The sequence below is a fragment of the Wyeomyia smithii genome, chromosome 3, assembly GCF_029784165.1.
Source record: "Wyeomyia smithii strain HCP4-BCI-WySm-NY-G18 chromosome 3, ASM2978416v1, whole genome shotgun sequence".
In the NCBI taxonomy this organism is placed as follows: domain Eukaryota; kingdom Metazoa; phylum Arthropoda; class Insecta; order Diptera; family Culicidae; genus Wyeomyia; species Wyeomyia smithii.
The window spans coordinates 183,914,646-183,932,432 of record NC_073696.1 but is presented as its reverse complement, the minus strand read 5'-3'; the positions used below and the strand labels follow the sequence as shown (position 1 = coordinate 183,932,432).

The 17,787-nt window shown below is 39.6% G+C and overlaps 1 protein-coding gene across 12 annotated transcripts in view; it reads right to left on the bottom strand.

The window, feature by feature from the left end:
* Window positions 1–17,787, bottom strand: part of LOC129730633 (uncharacterized) — a 199,360-nt gene that overhangs the window by 27,204 nt on the left and 154,369 nt on the right. For 8 of the 12 annotated variants that reach the window (XM_055690114.1, XM_055690119.1, XM_055690120.1 and 5 more), the window contains 5 exons: window positions 8,599–8,915; window positions 8,114–8,287; window positions 1,761–2,168; window positions 1,456–1,697; window positions 865–1,169 (listed from right to left, as the gene is read on the bottom strand). In XM_055690114.1, the coding sequence (XP_055546089.1) occupies window positions 865–1,169; window positions 1,456–1,697; window positions 1,761–2,168; window positions 8,114–8,287; window positions 8,599–8,915 (1,446 nt within the window). Of the gene's footprint in view, window positions 1–864; window positions 1,170–1,454; window positions 1,698–1,760; window positions 2,169–8,113; window positions 8,288–8,598; window positions 8,916–17,787 lie in introns of all 12 variants that reach the window. The other 4 variants (XM_055690115.1, XM_055690116.1, XM_055690117.1 and 1 more) reach the window with 4 other exon arrangements.

The window sequence follows — 17,787 nt, the reverse complement described above, 5'->3', positions numbered from 1 at the left end:
GCAGATTTCAAGTCTCATTTCTCTGCGTTCTCTTTGGCGAATCTATGCGTGTGGTTGTGTCACAATCGCATGGCAAAGGTGTGCTTGGCTGGTTCAGTGCAAGGGAAGGAATCAGAATAGAGAAGCAAGCAGAAAGCGTAATTCTACAAGAACCTGATCTTTTTTGCTGTTTGCCACTGCCGAATAGTATAATTCAGTAACGATGGTGAGTAGTGACATTGAATTTGGTTGTTGAATGATTTTATAATTGTGTATTATTATCTGTTACGATTATGTAATGCAAACATGAGGTATAAGTGGGAAAATATTGGTAATTGTAGCCAATTGAAGAAGAGATTAGAACAAGTAATTTTGAATAAAAAATATAACAAGCCAATTTGTGTAAGCGGTTTAGTTTATGTTAGGGTACAATTTCTTATTAAATAAGGTTTTGAATGTAAGCTAAGGTATACTTAGTCATCTGCAGATATAGTTCTTCTATTAAATCAATGAGATAATTAGGCGACTGAAAACAGTCAGTATTTTGTTTTGATTTCATCACTAATTCGTATTCCGTGCAATTATTGCAAACATTAGCGAAAACCTATCAGACAAATCAAGTGATAAAACCAAACCATATCTGCAGACCAGTCCTGAGAAAGTTTTTCTGGTAGTTTTTGTAGAAGTGTACCAAAACCTAATATAATGAGTGAATTGTACACGTTTGGAATTAAAAATAACGAAAAAAAAATCAATTTCAGATAGAGAAGGTGAGATGTAAATAACAGTCTAACTTTCGAATAAGTGATAAAAAGTGTTGAGAAGTAGATAAAGAAAATAAAACAACCGAATCCAAAAGAAGAATGAAAGAGGCAAACAACATACCTTTCCGCTGCGGGCCCCGCTGGCTCAAACCACCCATGCCGCCCATGTTGTCTCGCGGTGGAGGAGGGGGTCCTCTTGCCCCGGGTCCAATGCCTCGTCCCCGATTTGCCGCACTGTTCAGTGATCGCTGTGCGAGACTGTTTGCAGTGGGCCCCTGATTGTTGTACTGGTCCGGTGCCTCGGTGAGGAAATTAGATGGCACCAAGCCTCGTACGCCATCGAGTTCGCCCATATAGAAACCATCCTCGTCCATATCGCCGTACACCAGGATGACAGCGCCGGTTTGGAAACTTAATTCCACCTGCAGTGGGGGTTAAAAGAAATCGGGGTAGAGCCACATAAGTTAATAACGTATTCCACTACTTTGCAAAATTGTCCGTTTTTTCTGCGAGGTTTTTCTTCCTCTCGCTACACATTGAATCTAAAATTGTGCATATTTCTATTGCCTATAAGGTTAACATGCAACATGCAGGGATTCTGTTTGTAAACTATTGTCACAATTAACTCATTATGATCGTGACCTGAATCACATAAAAGCACATCTAATCTCTTTCCCTCCCTCTCCCTATCCAAATATACTAGGAGCTCACCTCGGCGTCGACATTGGGACTTAGCTCTTGCGGATCGTAATCGTACAGTGCAATCATACGTTTTACCGGCATGTTGGCGTATATATCACCCCATCGATCCCGACTAATACCTCGAACCGAAGGACCAACACCTCCTCCTTGAGCACCATCTTCAATTTCCTGAACCATATTGTGCGGAACATAACCTCTTCGGCCTCGAAGCTCTCCCCAGTAGAAACCGTCAGGATCTTTATCCCCATACACCTGTAAGTATTTTCAAGACTAGTTACTAACCTACACGACTTTAGAGTACAATTGATTTCTTACTCTGATAGTATCACCTTCGTTGAATGGTAGCTCTTCTTCGCAAGCATCCGGATTTGGGCTCATCGTTGCCGGATCGTAGTCGAAGAGCGCCATAAAGTAGCGTGGTTTTTTGGATGCTCCCATCAGATGTGGCGGAAAGGGTGGCATCGTTTGGGGTGTCATTTGCTGACTAGGCACTGGACCACCCATTCGTTGCTGCTGGGATTGCGGTGGCACCGGTTGGTTGGGATTTGTCGGTCGTGGTTGATTCAAGTTGCGGCCCATTTGCTGTTGCTGCTGTTGTGTTTGCTGCATTTGTTGCTGTGGCGGCTGCGGTTGATTTGGATTACCGTAGTAAGGTTGATTTGGTACTTGAGGATTTGTTTGCCGTCCAGGCTGGTTCATGTTCATGTTCTGATTCCGGTAACCCTGCGGTGTGTGTCCGGGTGTATAGAATAGAAAAACCGAAACAGGAGTCCCGTTATTGTCTGTCTTTGGAAAGTTAAAAGCTGGTTTCACGCTTAGAAATGGTACAGTTAAGAGTATATCGAGCGTCATGATACAAGCACACTTAGTTTTTCAAATTTTTGGTTGTGCATACTCAGAGATAAGTTGCAGTTAGAAGGACGGAATGTCTACTAGAGTATGTACAGACGATTGGACGAATAATTTGCCTCTCTACTGTGTATAGGTACGATTTGGAAATTTTGTTATATACATTTTTGACACTCAGTGGCACATTTTGGACGAAGCTGTATTAATTGAAATTAATCTGGCGCTGCATAAAAAATATTACCTCGAGTATTTGTCGAAATTTACATTACTGAAACTACTTTTTGTACATTGAAATATTATTGAGTTAAAAAATACTTTACATCAAAAAGATAGAACATTACTTTTTTCATAAATTTTAAAGAAGATGGACGTTAATTATTTTTGTTCTTCAAATATTATCTTCGTGCTATAAAAATAGAAAGTTTATGGCACAATTCAATATTTAATCTGTTTTATATAAACAGCTATTTTGTATCAAACTAAAAGTACGTTGGAACCATTTGTCGTTGTACATTTGAAAAGCAAAAATTTTCATAACACAATAAATCCTACAGTGCAACGCTTCAGTTTTCGTTTGTAAAACTGCAATGTTTTTAAATGTATACAACTCAATTGTAGAAAGTTCATTGCTTTATATTACAGCGGTGACAGCAACAGTTGTCAATCATCAACATTTTTGGTGAACGAAGCTTTTTCTGCATTAAGTGCGTGGTTTATTCATGCACACTCTTCCAACCTTCTCTAATACTAAATTACAGGCGAATAAAAGCGAACAAAAGTTATTAGTCATCGCAGCACCGGCTCGAATGGGACACTAACACTAGCCACTCCGAAGCTTAAGACACTGGTTGCAAGTGCGAAAACACTTGAGCCGAACTTGATTCATGCATTGGCGTAAATCGAACAGACACTTCATTACAAACAATTTGGTTTATTTCAATGGAAATAATAAATTTGATTCACTGTATCTTCGGCATCCTGCTGTGAAAAAAACAAAATTGACACTTGCCTCTGTATGAAACGCTGATAAAAAGAGTACTAAAAGCACGCGATGTGTACAATCAGCAAGTGAGTAGCACTGGTACTTTATGAGCGGAGAGCGAGCTTTTATGGGAATGAAGTCATTCGTCGGTATAGAACATGGCAGTTCCATTTTATCGGTAGTTACGGTAGTAAATTGTTGCATCTTTTACGTAAAGTAAATACTAAACTGATTGCTAATCAATCACAAAACAACACTGTAATAGTTCTATTCAATGCTTTAAAAAGTCGTACAGAATATATTCTATTTGGATCAGGGATGTTACGGATGTGATTTTTCAGACATCTGCAGATGCGGATGCGGATATGTGATTACGGACGCAGATTTAGATGTTCTATTTTGCTTATTTCACATGACTATGTCCCTCCCCAATACAATAGTTATTTAAGCGAGCAGTAAAAACACCAAGGAAAATTTTTCTACAAAATATTATGAAGCAATATTTTTATTTTCAATATCCGCATGGTTTGATGCGGATGCGGATTCGAATGCGGATGTTAATTTTCATGCGGATGTTCCACATTTGCGAATGCGGATGCGGATATCCGTAACATCCCTGATATGGATGTATGACTATACAATCTCGTGAATTCGTCTTGAGGTACAATGTTATTGGTTACCAAGTTTATATTAAATAAACAGCTAGTAAAGTTTTAAAAATCGAAAAGCAATCTCTTTTCTTCGTCCAGGGAGTTTGAGTGATGAGAAGAGCAACCAGCAAATATAATGTCAAAAATCAGTTCCCATTTGTTGCGTAATTATCTTCGAATGGTCAGAATGTGAGAGAAGGACACCATTTTGAGTTTCCGCGTAACTATTTTTTCTTGTTTTGGGTCATCAAATCCAACATTGAAATTTTCAAAAGGTCCTCACTCGATAAGAATATGACATTTGATTTTGTATGTATATTCCATTAGGGAAATGCAGAGGATGGACAAAATTCATAACTTCGTGAAAAAATAACTATAAAAGTTTATGTCTTTTATTGGAAAATTGTTTCAAACTAGTTGCGAATGATGACGAAAAAAAAACGGAATAATCAGACTGATCACACGCTTGTACAAAAAGATTAGAAAAAATTCGTATTTGATAAAATGTAACCCCTAATATCTATAATCATTTTGAAACTGAGATTTTGTTCTTTGTTAATCTTCCATATTTTTTTCTTTATGGGTACTGAATGATTTTATCATACTAAAGCTACTACTGACACCATTTCAAACTGGTTTAATTTTTCAATTTGAGAAACCCTTGGCTATATCATTTTATTTTTGAAATTGTCGAATATTGTAATTTCATTATTCGAACTATTATGTTATTGAAAATTGTCAAGTCTTGTTGAAACGCAGACTTCGACTTCGATTGTTTGCTCCAGGATTGCTTTCCCAAAAAGGTCGACAGAATATTATATCTAGTTAACCGGAAATTCACTTTTTGGGCTATAATTCATTCCAAGGCCGTACAGGTACTATAATGATTCTAGGTGCTGATGGTGGCGAAAAAAGGCAAAATAATACCGTTCATTTCATGCCAGGTTCTAGCACCAACGGGCCAAAGTTCTCCAGCACCCGTCTATCTGGTGGCTGTTATGAAGCTTTTGGTAGCTGCAGAAGTTCTGGGAACGGCAGAAAACTCTGCCAAAGATAACGAGAGAATTAGAAACATCGGCGAATGTCAGTCCGAAATGACGATGAATTGAGCAAACTTACCAGTTTTGGTGCTATTGTGAAACACAATAGCTCCCAAAATTGCTCCAAAATTTTGTAATTGAAGTTGTTGAGATTTTTCTATCACTCGCCAAAATGTTGCTGATGGTGATGAAAATCTTGCAATAAGCGTACAATTGAATTCTCGCTCTTTGTGAAACACAATGACACCTTTTGGTGCCCTAAAATTATGCAATTGAAGTAGTTAACATTTTCCATCACTTGGAAAAATGTAAAACTGAACATATCATAATTGGCAAGGTGAGAAAAAAATTAGCATTGCTTTAAAAACGTGTTTGTGGTCTTGAGAAGGGCCAATTAAAATTTAAACTTGGCAGGAGAAATGAAACAATTCACTTGGAGCTAGTATAGTAATAATTTAGTTCCTTCGGACACAGCGTGCTCTCCCGAGGACAGCAAACATCTTAATTTACGGGAAGTAATGGTAAAATATTAACTGTAACGCGCCAAACGGGAAGCTTCAGCATCAACAGTTGGCGAAGCTATGAACAGCTCTTCTTACGACAAGGTTTCTTCTATTGTTGTCACCTTTGGTAATGTTTGTTTTGGTAATTCTGTGCTCTGCCGCTTGTCTTCGGTGTCATCTCAACGGTACGTTGTTTACAGGTACACAGTTGACGATATAATAATGCACTTTCACGGCCAACGTTCGTTTTGTTACCGACAAGCAGTGTGCAGCGCAGTCCACCCCCTTTTTCATATTCCTTCTTTCTACTACTTACGCGGCACCGCCTTCGTTGTGGTGTCAGTCCTCTCTGTAGGATTTTAAGAAAATCACACGAATTATTGTTTCATCAAAAGGTACCGTAAGCCGCGGTGAGATTGTGCCATCCAGCATTGCACACTGGGCCAGAAATGGAATCTAGCGGAACGAAATTAATAGCGCTCTCAAGGTTTGACCAATCGGTTTCCGATCTTCTACAAAGTTTCTTGGTAAAGTTAGGGCTTCATTTTGGATGTTTGAATTAGTTCGGAATTTAGCCGCAAAGGTGGTGTTGCGATGCTAACTTCTTTCCCTTACGCGCTAGAGCTTTGCAGTAATCGAAAAAATTGTAGATCTGAATATACAATGAATATACAAAATTTTTAACTCTCCAAGTTTCTCCAAATTTTGTCTGAATTTCATTCATTTTGATAATTTTATGAGTTCACTTCAATTAATTTCTTACAAATTTTTTCTCGATAGAAATTGAATAATTACGTCGTTTTCTTCCGAGAACAGAAGTTTTTTAAGTTTTTTTACGTGAAAGTATTACACAAAATTTGAAAAAAATACATAGTTTTGTGAAGCAGATATCTCAGTGGGGAGCAAGTATGACAAACCATGACTTTTTCTAAAAATTGTCCATTAAAAAATCTTCATTTTCTGAAATTTTGAAAGATGTGTTTTTTGTGTTTTTGTGATATTTCAGTTTGAATATAACCATAGGTTTCATGTAAAAATACAACTGCTATGTATTTATTGCATGAAATACACGGTCCAGTACTTTGATACTCTATCCAACCTATGAGCAGTCTTCAGCAAAGTTTCTCAGTGTAATAAGAACTTCAACTTGACGCTCAGTTTAGTTCGCGATTCGGCCGCCAATTTTTTATTCTTACACGCTAAAGCTCTGCAATGATTCACGGGTTCAGGCGTGGTGCTACTTCCGGGAATAAGTTCAGCGATTTTCACAAAATTCCAGAAATGAAAAGTTGCTGTTTTAAATTTCATTTTGCAGGTCGTCGATTCTAAGTGTCCTTTTTAATAATTAGGACTGGGTGGTTGCCACTTCCACGTCCCCAAACGAATTTTAAATTGTAATTCTGATATTTGCATCAAAATAAGCTAGAAATGACTAATATAATTCTCACTACGCTGCATGCAATTTTTAGAACAGTACAATATTGTTTAGTCGTTTTTTTAGGACTTGTATAATGTCCTATCAAACTTTTCTTTTCTAAATATTTTCACAAAAGTCTGGGAAGTGGCTATCAAAGTCAATATTACAGTGTCCCTCATTTTAAAATTCTAGTCCAACCGAGTTCGAAACAAAAGGACTATCATTTTAAGTAAAAATATAGAAATATTTGACACAGTTTCTACAAAATATGTAAGCGTATCCACTATTCTTATTATAAAATGTTGTTTGTTTTAATTCTCTCTCCAACGTGGTTTATTGCGGCTTTTACTGAAGCTTTCCTTATTCACATTAGATCTTATTCGATATTGATGAATTAGACGGTTTTTGGAGGAAGAAATTGCGAAATGCGTCTCTCCCCATGATAACCCGGGGTGAAATTGTAACAATGTTATTGTTTGTGTGTGATTACCGAGAGCGGAAGGCCTTTAAGTATATAATCACTGAGAGTCCCCCCCGAAAAGACGAACACAGACTGCAATTCTATCAAATTCCAAAAACAACTCCCTACATAGCGAATAATTCATTAAATCCATCACATCACATGTTTAATAGATAAATATTGCAACCGTTTCCCAACAACCAAAATTGCATACGACATGTCCTATTTTGATAACTACAAATCTTATAACTCGGTTGGATAGAAATAAATAGAATCTCTGCAAACAACCATAGAGCAGCCAGCAGTTTTTTTCTCTCGAGGACTACATTCAGTTTTGATAAATTAATTTTGCACGCTAAGAATTTGCAGGATAGAGCGAAAAGAGTGGAAAGCGGGTGTTCGGAAAAAGTGTTCCAGATGGATAGATACGGTAAAATATAGGAATAAAAATAAATACAAAATGCTACATAAATTACTGGATAGGACGAATAATACTTAAAAACTGAGATCAAACTAATCAGTGACCTAAGAGATATAGTTATTGCTGGCAGAGAGCATATCTTTTAAGGATACTGCACACACTGGACGCTTAACACGAGATGCGAGAACGAAAATGTACACGGTAATAAGGATACAGAAGAGATAACACAACATATAGCGAAAGATTGCTGGCTTCGATACGAAAAGATACGATATTCAGAAGAAAGTTTCTTTCAATAGTTTTGGTGGTATTCGGAAGACTTCGTGTTTGGAGGAGTGTCTCTAACCTGTTGCTGCTGTGGCGGAGGAGGGCCGCTACGACGACGTCCACTTCCGCCACCGCTACTAGCACCGTCTTGGTATTCACTGTCGTCACTAATATAGGTGACCTCGGTGGCGGTTTCTTTAGTGATTTCAATCGCCGGAATGCCGCTGCTGTTCGAATCGCGTTGAGAACGCTCCTGATTTTGACCGGGGGATATGTATTTTTAGGGAAAATGCACAGTCGAATCAAAACCGCTTGAGAATTTTGGTTGCATTACAAGATGGCTCCCACAACTGGGAGTCTTCATTTACAATGAATAATTTATTTTTGCTACCGCAAAACAGGGTGTTCTCGGATGATGCAATCAATTAACTTCCTCGAGGATTCATAACCTACTTCAGCTTAAATTTGTGAAATTCGGCAAATATACCAAGAACACCCAATTTTACAGTAGACAATATTAGAACAATATATACAAAAAACCGCAAATTGCGGATTGAATATTACCTGTTGATGCATCGATCCGGGGTAGATCTCCTTGTCGCTAAGGTTCTCATCGTGATCGATCACTTGATTTGGGTTCATCGGTTGCATTTGATTGTTCATCATGCCCTGGTTGTTCATCATTTGCTGGTTGTTCATCATCTGCTGGTTATTCAGCATTCGTTGCTGATTCCGCAGGTGACCCGGCTGCGGCTGGATGGCCCCACCCGGATTTCGATTCCTGGCTGCTGCGCGCACTTGGTCTTGATTGTGTTGCGATTGTTGTGATGATGATGAATAGTTTAGTCCATTTTCAGTATTTGTTTCTGGGTATCCAAAGCCAATAATTTCGAAATTCGCAAAGGACGCAAAAATAGGTTCGACAGCACGCAATTTTGGTGTATTTTTTGATGGTTGGTGAACAGATGAATTGAATTTGTTGTTGTTGTTTTGTTTGTTTAATTGTTCGTGTTTCAATTGTGTGGGCGATGATTCAACGGAAGTAAATCGGGATGGAACAAAACGGAGAGAAAACGGGAGAAAATTGTAAATTTACACAGTTTCATTCGACTTGGTTAGTCCTAACGGTTTAGAATAAAGATTTCGTTTATCACCGAGAAATTTTATCAGTTGGCACAAACTTTATTATCATTATGCACTTCATTACTCTTTGCTGCTAAAGACAGTTACTAGAAAGTAAATTTAATCGAAATGGCGGCAGTGTTCGGTTGAATGTTAGGTCAATATCCTTAATAGTAAGCTTGGAGATTATTTTAAAGTTTAGAATGATTAGGTTGTCCTGTATTCAAAATATGCATTAAAAGTTTTTTTAAGCGTATGGTTATGAATTTTATATATAACTAGTAATAGTCTCATCCTGTGTGTACAGTTTGCCTAATCTATCATCAGAGATTATTTTCAGTAATATACTATGAATATTAGCGGAATGTATACTTTATATATAGAGTTATAGAGCAATAAATTCATGCACTAGACTTTGCTGTTATTATTTCTATAGAATCTAAAAGTTTGGAAACACTTTTTAGTTGTTTGTGTACTAAAAGCATCAAAACTATGTATATGTAGATATAAATATTTTATGTTAACTTAGTGCGTATTAGTTGTAGAAAATGCTTGAAAATATTAACGTGGATTTTTAAGCTCTCGTGTAAAGTTTTTTATACTTTATCTTAGGAAACAACTCCTTAGTTAATAAATGTCAACGATTAAAATAGATTTTATATTATCGATGCGACCAATGCAATGCGACCATTGATAGCCATTACTTTTGATCCAATCGAAGAGTGTGTTTTATGAATCTCGCTGTTGTTATATTTTGCTTAAGATGTTGGATTTGTGGGTAACGCACGTAATAATATTGCGTGATGGTCACATTTGTTCCCTGTTAACTGTTACATAACAGTAAAGACATTGTTAAAGAAAAAATGCCTATGCCGATGCTTAGCATACATAGTTATGATGGCTTTTGTAACTATGTACTCATGCAGACACGAGCCGAACTTCTTGTCTTTATGTCACCAAACTGAACTGATAAACAAAATACGGTAGCAAAATCCCGCACCAGGAAACTTCACCGTGGGTAGTTAGTGCAGTCGAAATGCATTGTAACGGATGACGAGCGTACATTAAAGCGGACGCCAAGCAGAGCCCCGGCCTGGAGTTTTATATGTAAGGTCCGCTTGGATGTTCTGGAGATGTTCCAAAAGAGGAAGGTTGACAAATTTGCCAAGAAGTACCTGGTGAAGCAGGCGATCTGAGGGAGCAGCAAATTCAGCAAGCCATACATAACGACCATCATAAAAAAGAACAGCTCCAGAAGAGCTGCCCTTTCTCCGGTCCCACGGAGAAGACGCTCTGTTTAACTGGATTTGAAAATTTGAAGAAGGAGTGGATGAAAATGTGTAAGAAAGACAGTGCAAGGGACACAAGATGGCTAAAACTTCGGAGTACAGTATTCTCACTTTTCGATCATATGTCACACCTTCACGAGCTATATGATTACAATAGACAGCCAGCTGGAATATGGACACAATTTGTTAACCTGAGTAAATTCGGGACGCCGGGGTTGCACAGGAATACGTCCAGCAGTTGGAGGCAGCGCTACCCATGGAAGAACAGCTTGGCGCAGCTACTGGCTGGAGGAGCATTCGATCCGCGAAAGATAGCACTGCTGTAGCGCTAGGTATAGAGGCTCCTGATCATAGACAAGACTGATTTGAGGGCGAATGCAAAAGTTAGTTCTCAAAAGGAAAGGAGCGTCAGCAAGGTCACCGTGCATTCTATCGCGTGTGCACTGCTGCTCGTTGCCGTTGTCTATTGAAGACAAAGGAACGCATCATCGCCTTTTGCTACCGTACGCCACAGACTCGTGCGTTGTGTCGCTACTGCGAGAGATCCAGTACCCGGCGCACAGCTGTTTGGCTGTATTGGTGCTGCTGTGTGGCTGGAACGGCTGCAGCTTTTGCTACCGGACTCTTGTGTGAAGGACTGGAGATTGGCATCGCCCGTGCGCTGATTGTGGTGGAGAGCGGCTGCAAAAGCTAAGTAGTTTTTTTTTCTTGGTTTTTTTCTGCAATATTATTTGCTGTTTGGCATTTTGCGTGTGTGGCTCACGCGTCCAACATGGACGACGAAAGCGGGGATGAAAACCCGCTCGTTCCACCGCCTAGCCCTCCCGGATACAAAGTTCCAAGGGTTAAAAGTGGAGCCCCGCAGGAAGCTACCCATCGGCTAAAGCAGTATCCGGAGGGCAAAGCTGGTATTGGGTCTGTATTTTTCCGGCCGAAAGTAAAAGCATTGAACACAATGCAAATTTGTAGAGATCTGGCATTCGCGTGACTTTCGCCAGGGCTGCTCTGCCGAGCTATGTGCTCGTGGATAAGGTGCGTCTACCCGTGCGTTTGTTTGTACCGCAGGTAATGAATTGCCTGAAGTGCAAACAGTTGGGCCATACGGCCTGTAGCAATAAAGCACGTTGCGGCAAGTGCGGAGAGCAACATGCGGATGACGCCTGTAATAAGGGTGCTGAAAAGTGCCTCTGTTGTGGGCAGACTCCGCATGAGCTGTCTGCATGTCCCGCGTACAAACAGCGCCAAGAGAAGATCAAGCGGTCTCTGAAAGAGCGCTTTAAGCGCACTTTCGCAGAAATGCTCAAAGAGGCCGCTTCTACCAAACTGGTTTCCCCGAATCTTTTTGAGGTCTTGTCATTCGATGAGTCTGATTCTGACGATTCAGTTGGGGAACCTTCTTTAGTTGAACCCGGGAAATCTAGGAAGAGAAAAAAACCTTCCTTCCCCTAGGCTTCCTAGGAAAGGACAGAGAAGGTCTCCATCTGAAGTGACTGATACTAAGAAACAAAAAAGTGCTGTGGTAAATCCGAAGCAAACTCCTCCGGGATTGGCAAAATTGAATTTAAGTAAGGTGCATCCGGCACTTCCAGGAACATCAAAAAACCCAACTGTTCCTTCTTTTTCGTTCAAGATTCAGCCAGAATCTTGACTGCTGAAGTTTTCTGATATTGTGAACTGGATTTTTGAAAATTTTAACATAACTGATCCTCTTAAAAGTCTTCTGCTGCCATTTCTACCAACAGTTAAAACGTTTTTGAAGCAGTTGACTGCTAAATGGCTCCTCCTTGCAGCGATCGTATCCTTTGATGGCTAATTCATCGGCTGAGATGAAGGATTCTATCTCCATTTTACAGTGGAATTGTAGAAGTATCATCCCCAAAATTGATTCATTTAAAGTTTTGATTAATAAGCATAAATTCGATGCATTTTTCCTCTGTGAAACTTGGCTCACTTCAAATGTAGATCTTAACTTCCATGATTCTAATATAATTCGCCTTGACCGAGACACCGCTTACGGAGGAGTACTTCTAGGGATTAAGAAGTGCTATTCTTTCTATCGTATTAACCTTCCCTCGGTCCCAGGCGTCGAAGTTGTCCAATGTCAAATGACAATACAAGGTAAAGAGCTTTGTATTGCCTATGTATTGAGGCACCCAGAGCACAGGTTGGGCAACGGCTGCTCTTTGATTTAATACAACATCTTCCCTCGCCACGTTTGATTTTGGGGGATTTTTACTCTCACGGCGTGGCTTGAGGTTCCCCTTCTAATGATAACCGTTCCTCTTTGATTTATAACCTCTGCGACGACTTCGACATGACAGTATTAAATAACGGGGATATGACATGCGTTCCGAAACCTCCAGCGCGCCTCAGTGCTTTAGATTTATCTTTATGTTCAACATCGCTACGGTTGGATTACATATGGAAGGTAGTCCTTGATCCCCACGGTAGCGATCATTTGCCTATTCAAATTTCAATTGATAATGGTTCGACTCGCACGCGATCAGTTGATATTCCGTATGACCTCACACGGAATATCGATTGGAAGTTATACTGCCCATAACCGCATAATTGTAACATTTGCAAAATTGGTTGTTCGAGCAAATGACACTTTTATATTTTGACCTTAAATGCATTGTTCCCAATATATTTTTGCAAATAGACAGTTCAACTAAACTTAGTATCACGAAGAAACCACTACTTTACACTATGTAAACGTTGAACACTACTTTTGAAGTCAAATTGGTGGAAATTTTTGCAATGATACTTTTATGCCGTTACTTTCAAGCTACTTTTGGAATTTATCACAGTGGAAATGAAGTTTTTCTTGTATTCAACGAGCATGAGCTAAACATCAGAAACGGATCACCGGTGGTTGGTTTCCGGACCAGAATCACTTCCGAGTTCCAAAGGATGCAGATGTGGATTTGGATGGAAGCTCTTATGACAAATTAGTTGAAAAGGTTAAGTAGTGTGACAATTATGCGGTTATTTACGCTATGTGACAAAACAATTTGGTATTTTTTACAATTTTTTTCAAACAAACATAAGCATATTTTTTCAGATTTGAAAAGTACATACTATTTTGAGCATTTCCCAATAAAAAGCGCAAAATCCATAAAATGTCGAATGTTACAATTATGCGATCACAGGCAGTATACGAGGAAATGATTTCAGAAGCTGTCGAGTTGATTCAACATCACCCACCACTCGAAGAATACAACCTCCTTGTGGGCTTGATTCTCGACGCCGCGTTGCAAGCCCAAACGAAGAAATATCCCGGCGTGACGATCAAAGAACGACCTCCCACTTTGCGGTGGGACAAAGAGTGCTCCGATGTCTACACGGAAAAATCCGACGCGATTAAGGCCTTCTTTCGGGTGAAACGTAAACCCGACGACTTTAAGCGGTATTTGGAGCTTGAGACCAGATTTAAAAGCTTGGTCCGAGCAAAGAAACGCGGATATTGGCGTCGGTTCGTAAACGAGGAGACATCGATGAGCACTCTTTGGAACACAGCCTGAAGAATGCGAAATCGTTTAACGGTCAACGAAAGCGAGGAGTCTTCAAGTCGATGGATATTTGATTTTGCCAGGGAAATATGTCAGGACTCTATTCCTGCGCAAAACTTTAATCGCAATACATCTCCGGGCCACGACGCGATAGAATCACCTTTTACGATGGCAGAATTTTCAATTGCCCTCCTATCCTGTAACAATAACGCGCCTGGGTTAAATTCAACTTGTTGAAGAATCTACCCGGCAATGCCAAGAGGCGCTTGTTGAACTTGTTCAATAAGTTCCTGGAGCAAAATATTGTACCGCAGGATTGGAGTGAAGGTGATCGCCATCCAAAAACCGGGAAAACCAGCTTCTGATCACAAATCTTACAGGCCGATTGCAATGCTATCCTGTATCCGGAAATTGATGGAAAAAATGATACTCCGTCGTTTAGACCATTGGGTCGAATCAAATGGTGTACTATCAGATACTCAATTTGGCTCCCGCCGTGTCAAAGGAACGATTGATTGTCTTGCGTTGCTTTCTACAGATATTCAGCTAGCCTATGCTCGCAAAGAACAAATGGCATCTGTGTTCTTGGACATTAAGGGGGCTTTTGATTCCGTTTCTATTAACATTCTCTCGGGCAAACTTCACCGACAAGGATTTTAAACAATTTTTAGCATAATTTGTTGTCCGAAAAGCATATACATTTTACGAATGGCGATTTGGCAACATTTTGTATTAGCTACATGGGTCTTCCCTAGGGCTCATTATTGAGCCCCCTTCTTTACAATTTTTATGTGAATGGCATTGACGCATGTCTGGCAAATTCATGCACGATAAAACAACTTGCAGATGACAGCGTGGTCTCTGTTACAGGAGACAAAGCTGCCGATTTTCAAGGACCATTGCAAGATACCTTGGACAATTTGTCTGCTGGGGCTTTACAGCTAGGTATCGAATTCTCTCCGGAGAAAACTGAGATAGTAGTTTTTTCTAGGAAGCGCGAGCCTGCTAAGCTCCACTTACAGTTAATGGGTGAAACGATTTCTCAGGTTTTGGTATATAAATATCTTCGTGTCTGGTTCGATCAAAAGGCACCTGGGGATGTCACGTTCGGTATTTGATGAGAAAATGTCAACAGCGAGTAAATTTTCTCCGGACAAATACTGGATCATGTTGGGGCGCCCACCCAGGAGACCTTATAAGGCTTGACCAAACAACGATATTGTCGGTGCTTGAGCATGGGCGTTTCTGCTTCCGTTCCGCTGCAAACACCCATCTAATCAAGCTGGAACGATTGCAGTATCGTTGTATGCGTATTGCCTTAGGTTGCATGCATTCGACACATACGATGAGTTTGGAAGTTTTGGCGGGCGTTCTCCCAATAAAAGACCGCTTTCGGGATCTGACTAGTCGTATTCTCATCAAATGTGAGGTTTTGAATCCCTTGGTAATTGAAAATTTCGATAGGCTAGTTGAACTTAATTCTCAAACCCGTTTCATGACTGTGTATTTCAATCACATGTCTCAAAGTATAAATCCTTCCTCATACACCTCCAATCGTGTCAACTTGTTAGATACTTCTGTTTCTACTGTGTTTTTCGATACATCCATGATGGAAGAAACTCGTGGAATCCCGGATAATTTACGCGTGCAGCAGATCCCTAAAATTTTTTCCAATAAATATCGAAACATCAACTGCGACAGTGCGTTTCATACTGATGGATCACTTCTCAACGGGTCCACTGGCTTCGGTATCTTCAACAATAATTTTACCGCCTTCTACAAGCTCAATAATCCTGCTTCTGTATATGTCGCAGAATTGGCTGCAATTCAGTATACTTTAGGGATTATTGAAAAAATGCCCACGGACCATTACTTCATCTTTACGGACGGTCTCAGTTCTATCGAGGCTCTCCGATCGATGAAGGATGTAAGGCACTCTCCGTATTTCCTGGGGAAAATACGGGAACATCTGAGTGCTTTATCCGAAAAATCTTCTCAGATTACCTTAGTGTGGGTCCCTTCTCATTGTTCCATTCTGGGCAATGAGAAAGCGGACACTTTGGCTAAGGTGGGCGCAACAAACGGTGATATTTACAACAGACCAATTGCCTACAATGAATTTTTAAAATTTTCACGTCAGAATACACTTGTCAACTGGCAGGCCTCGTGGGATAAGAGAGAACTGGGGAGTTGGCTACACAGCATCATCCCCAAGGTTTCCACTAAACCTTGGTTTTGTGGGTTGGATGTAGGACGAGATTTCATTCGCATGATGTCTCGGATTATGTCCAACCACTACGGGTTAGATGCACATCTCCTGCGTATTGGGCTGGCGAGCAGTAATCATTGCGTTTGTGGATTGGGGTACCAAGACATTGAACCCGTGGTTCGGGTATGTGCTGAATTCCGCGGCGCCAGATCTCTACTGTTGGATACCCTCAGGGCCCGAGGAATACAGCCCTATGTGCCAGTTCGTGATATCCTCGCTCAGCGAAACTTGCCATACATGCTACTTGTTTACAGCTATTTCAAGAGCATTAAGGTGCCCATTTAACAGCGAAACGAGTCTCGGATAAAAAAAACATGTTAGTTTTAGTAATAGATTTAGTTTCAGCTCGTAGTCGGCAGCGAGGATAAAAAATTTGCCTTTAGCTCATAAGATATTTTAGACCATAAGGCATTAGACTTAATTGGCTCCGTAAAACATTAATTTGTATTGTGCCGTGTCAAATAAATGTTGTGTGAACAAAAAAAATCTATTCATTGATTTCAAATCGGCATACGGCGCGATCGATCGAGAACAGCTATGGCGATTACGGATTTCCGGACTAACAAACGCGGATCAAAACGACGATGGTTCATCAATGCAGGTCGAGTTGATTGTGAGCGAGTAGGTTACTAATCTAGTTGTTCACACACATATTATTGGTCGTGTTTGTGTTAGACTTTACTATACTATGTTAAATGTCAGTATATTTGAATTTATCGATGAAAAGTTTAGCATATAGTATTAAAAACGTTTAGAATATATCTTGAACATTACCGTCAATCTTGAAAAATCGGATTGATTTGGCAGTAGTCTCTTTGGCGACGAGTTTAATTAATACGCATCAAATTCGGTTTGTTATTTTTTAACTTTGTTTTTATTCAACACTTAACCCTGAGTAGCATTGCGAATTGCTTGTTCGTTGTTTACGCAGGTATGCTATATAAAATACTTTCATTTTCAAAAAACTTTTGCTAAATTTACGTTAAGTTCAGTATTTCATTAATATTTATTAGCAAAGAGTAATGAATAAAGCTGACTTTACCAACTTTGTTTTTTCTTATTGTTTATTTAGTTGGCCGCAGGCCATTGTTTTCAATCAGTTTAATATAGCCTGCCACCGATACTGTTTTACATACGATTTACTGTCACCAGCCAAACAAAACACGCACACATCGATCACAACACGCCATTGATGATGACACTATATTATTGAACACTTATATTTACAGTTACACATTTAATGCCAGAGAAGGAGTATGTGGTGGAGAAAAGCTGTTGTTTTTTGTTCATATCTACGAGGTACATGACTTACTCTTATGCATAGTGACAGTACACATTGAAGGAAAACGTTAATTGCTAGGATAAAGTGATGTGTTTCAAGTATAAGATCTAGAGAGAGCGATGCATTCATTGGCGATAGTAGTTTGCTCTAATTTGTGGAGTTTTTTTGTGGCAAATAGTAGTATAGCGAAGCATATTCCGACACTGTTCGAACACTGTTTATTGATTACGAGTTTACTGTTCCTTATGCGTGCTGAGATTCGTGAAATAGACTCACATT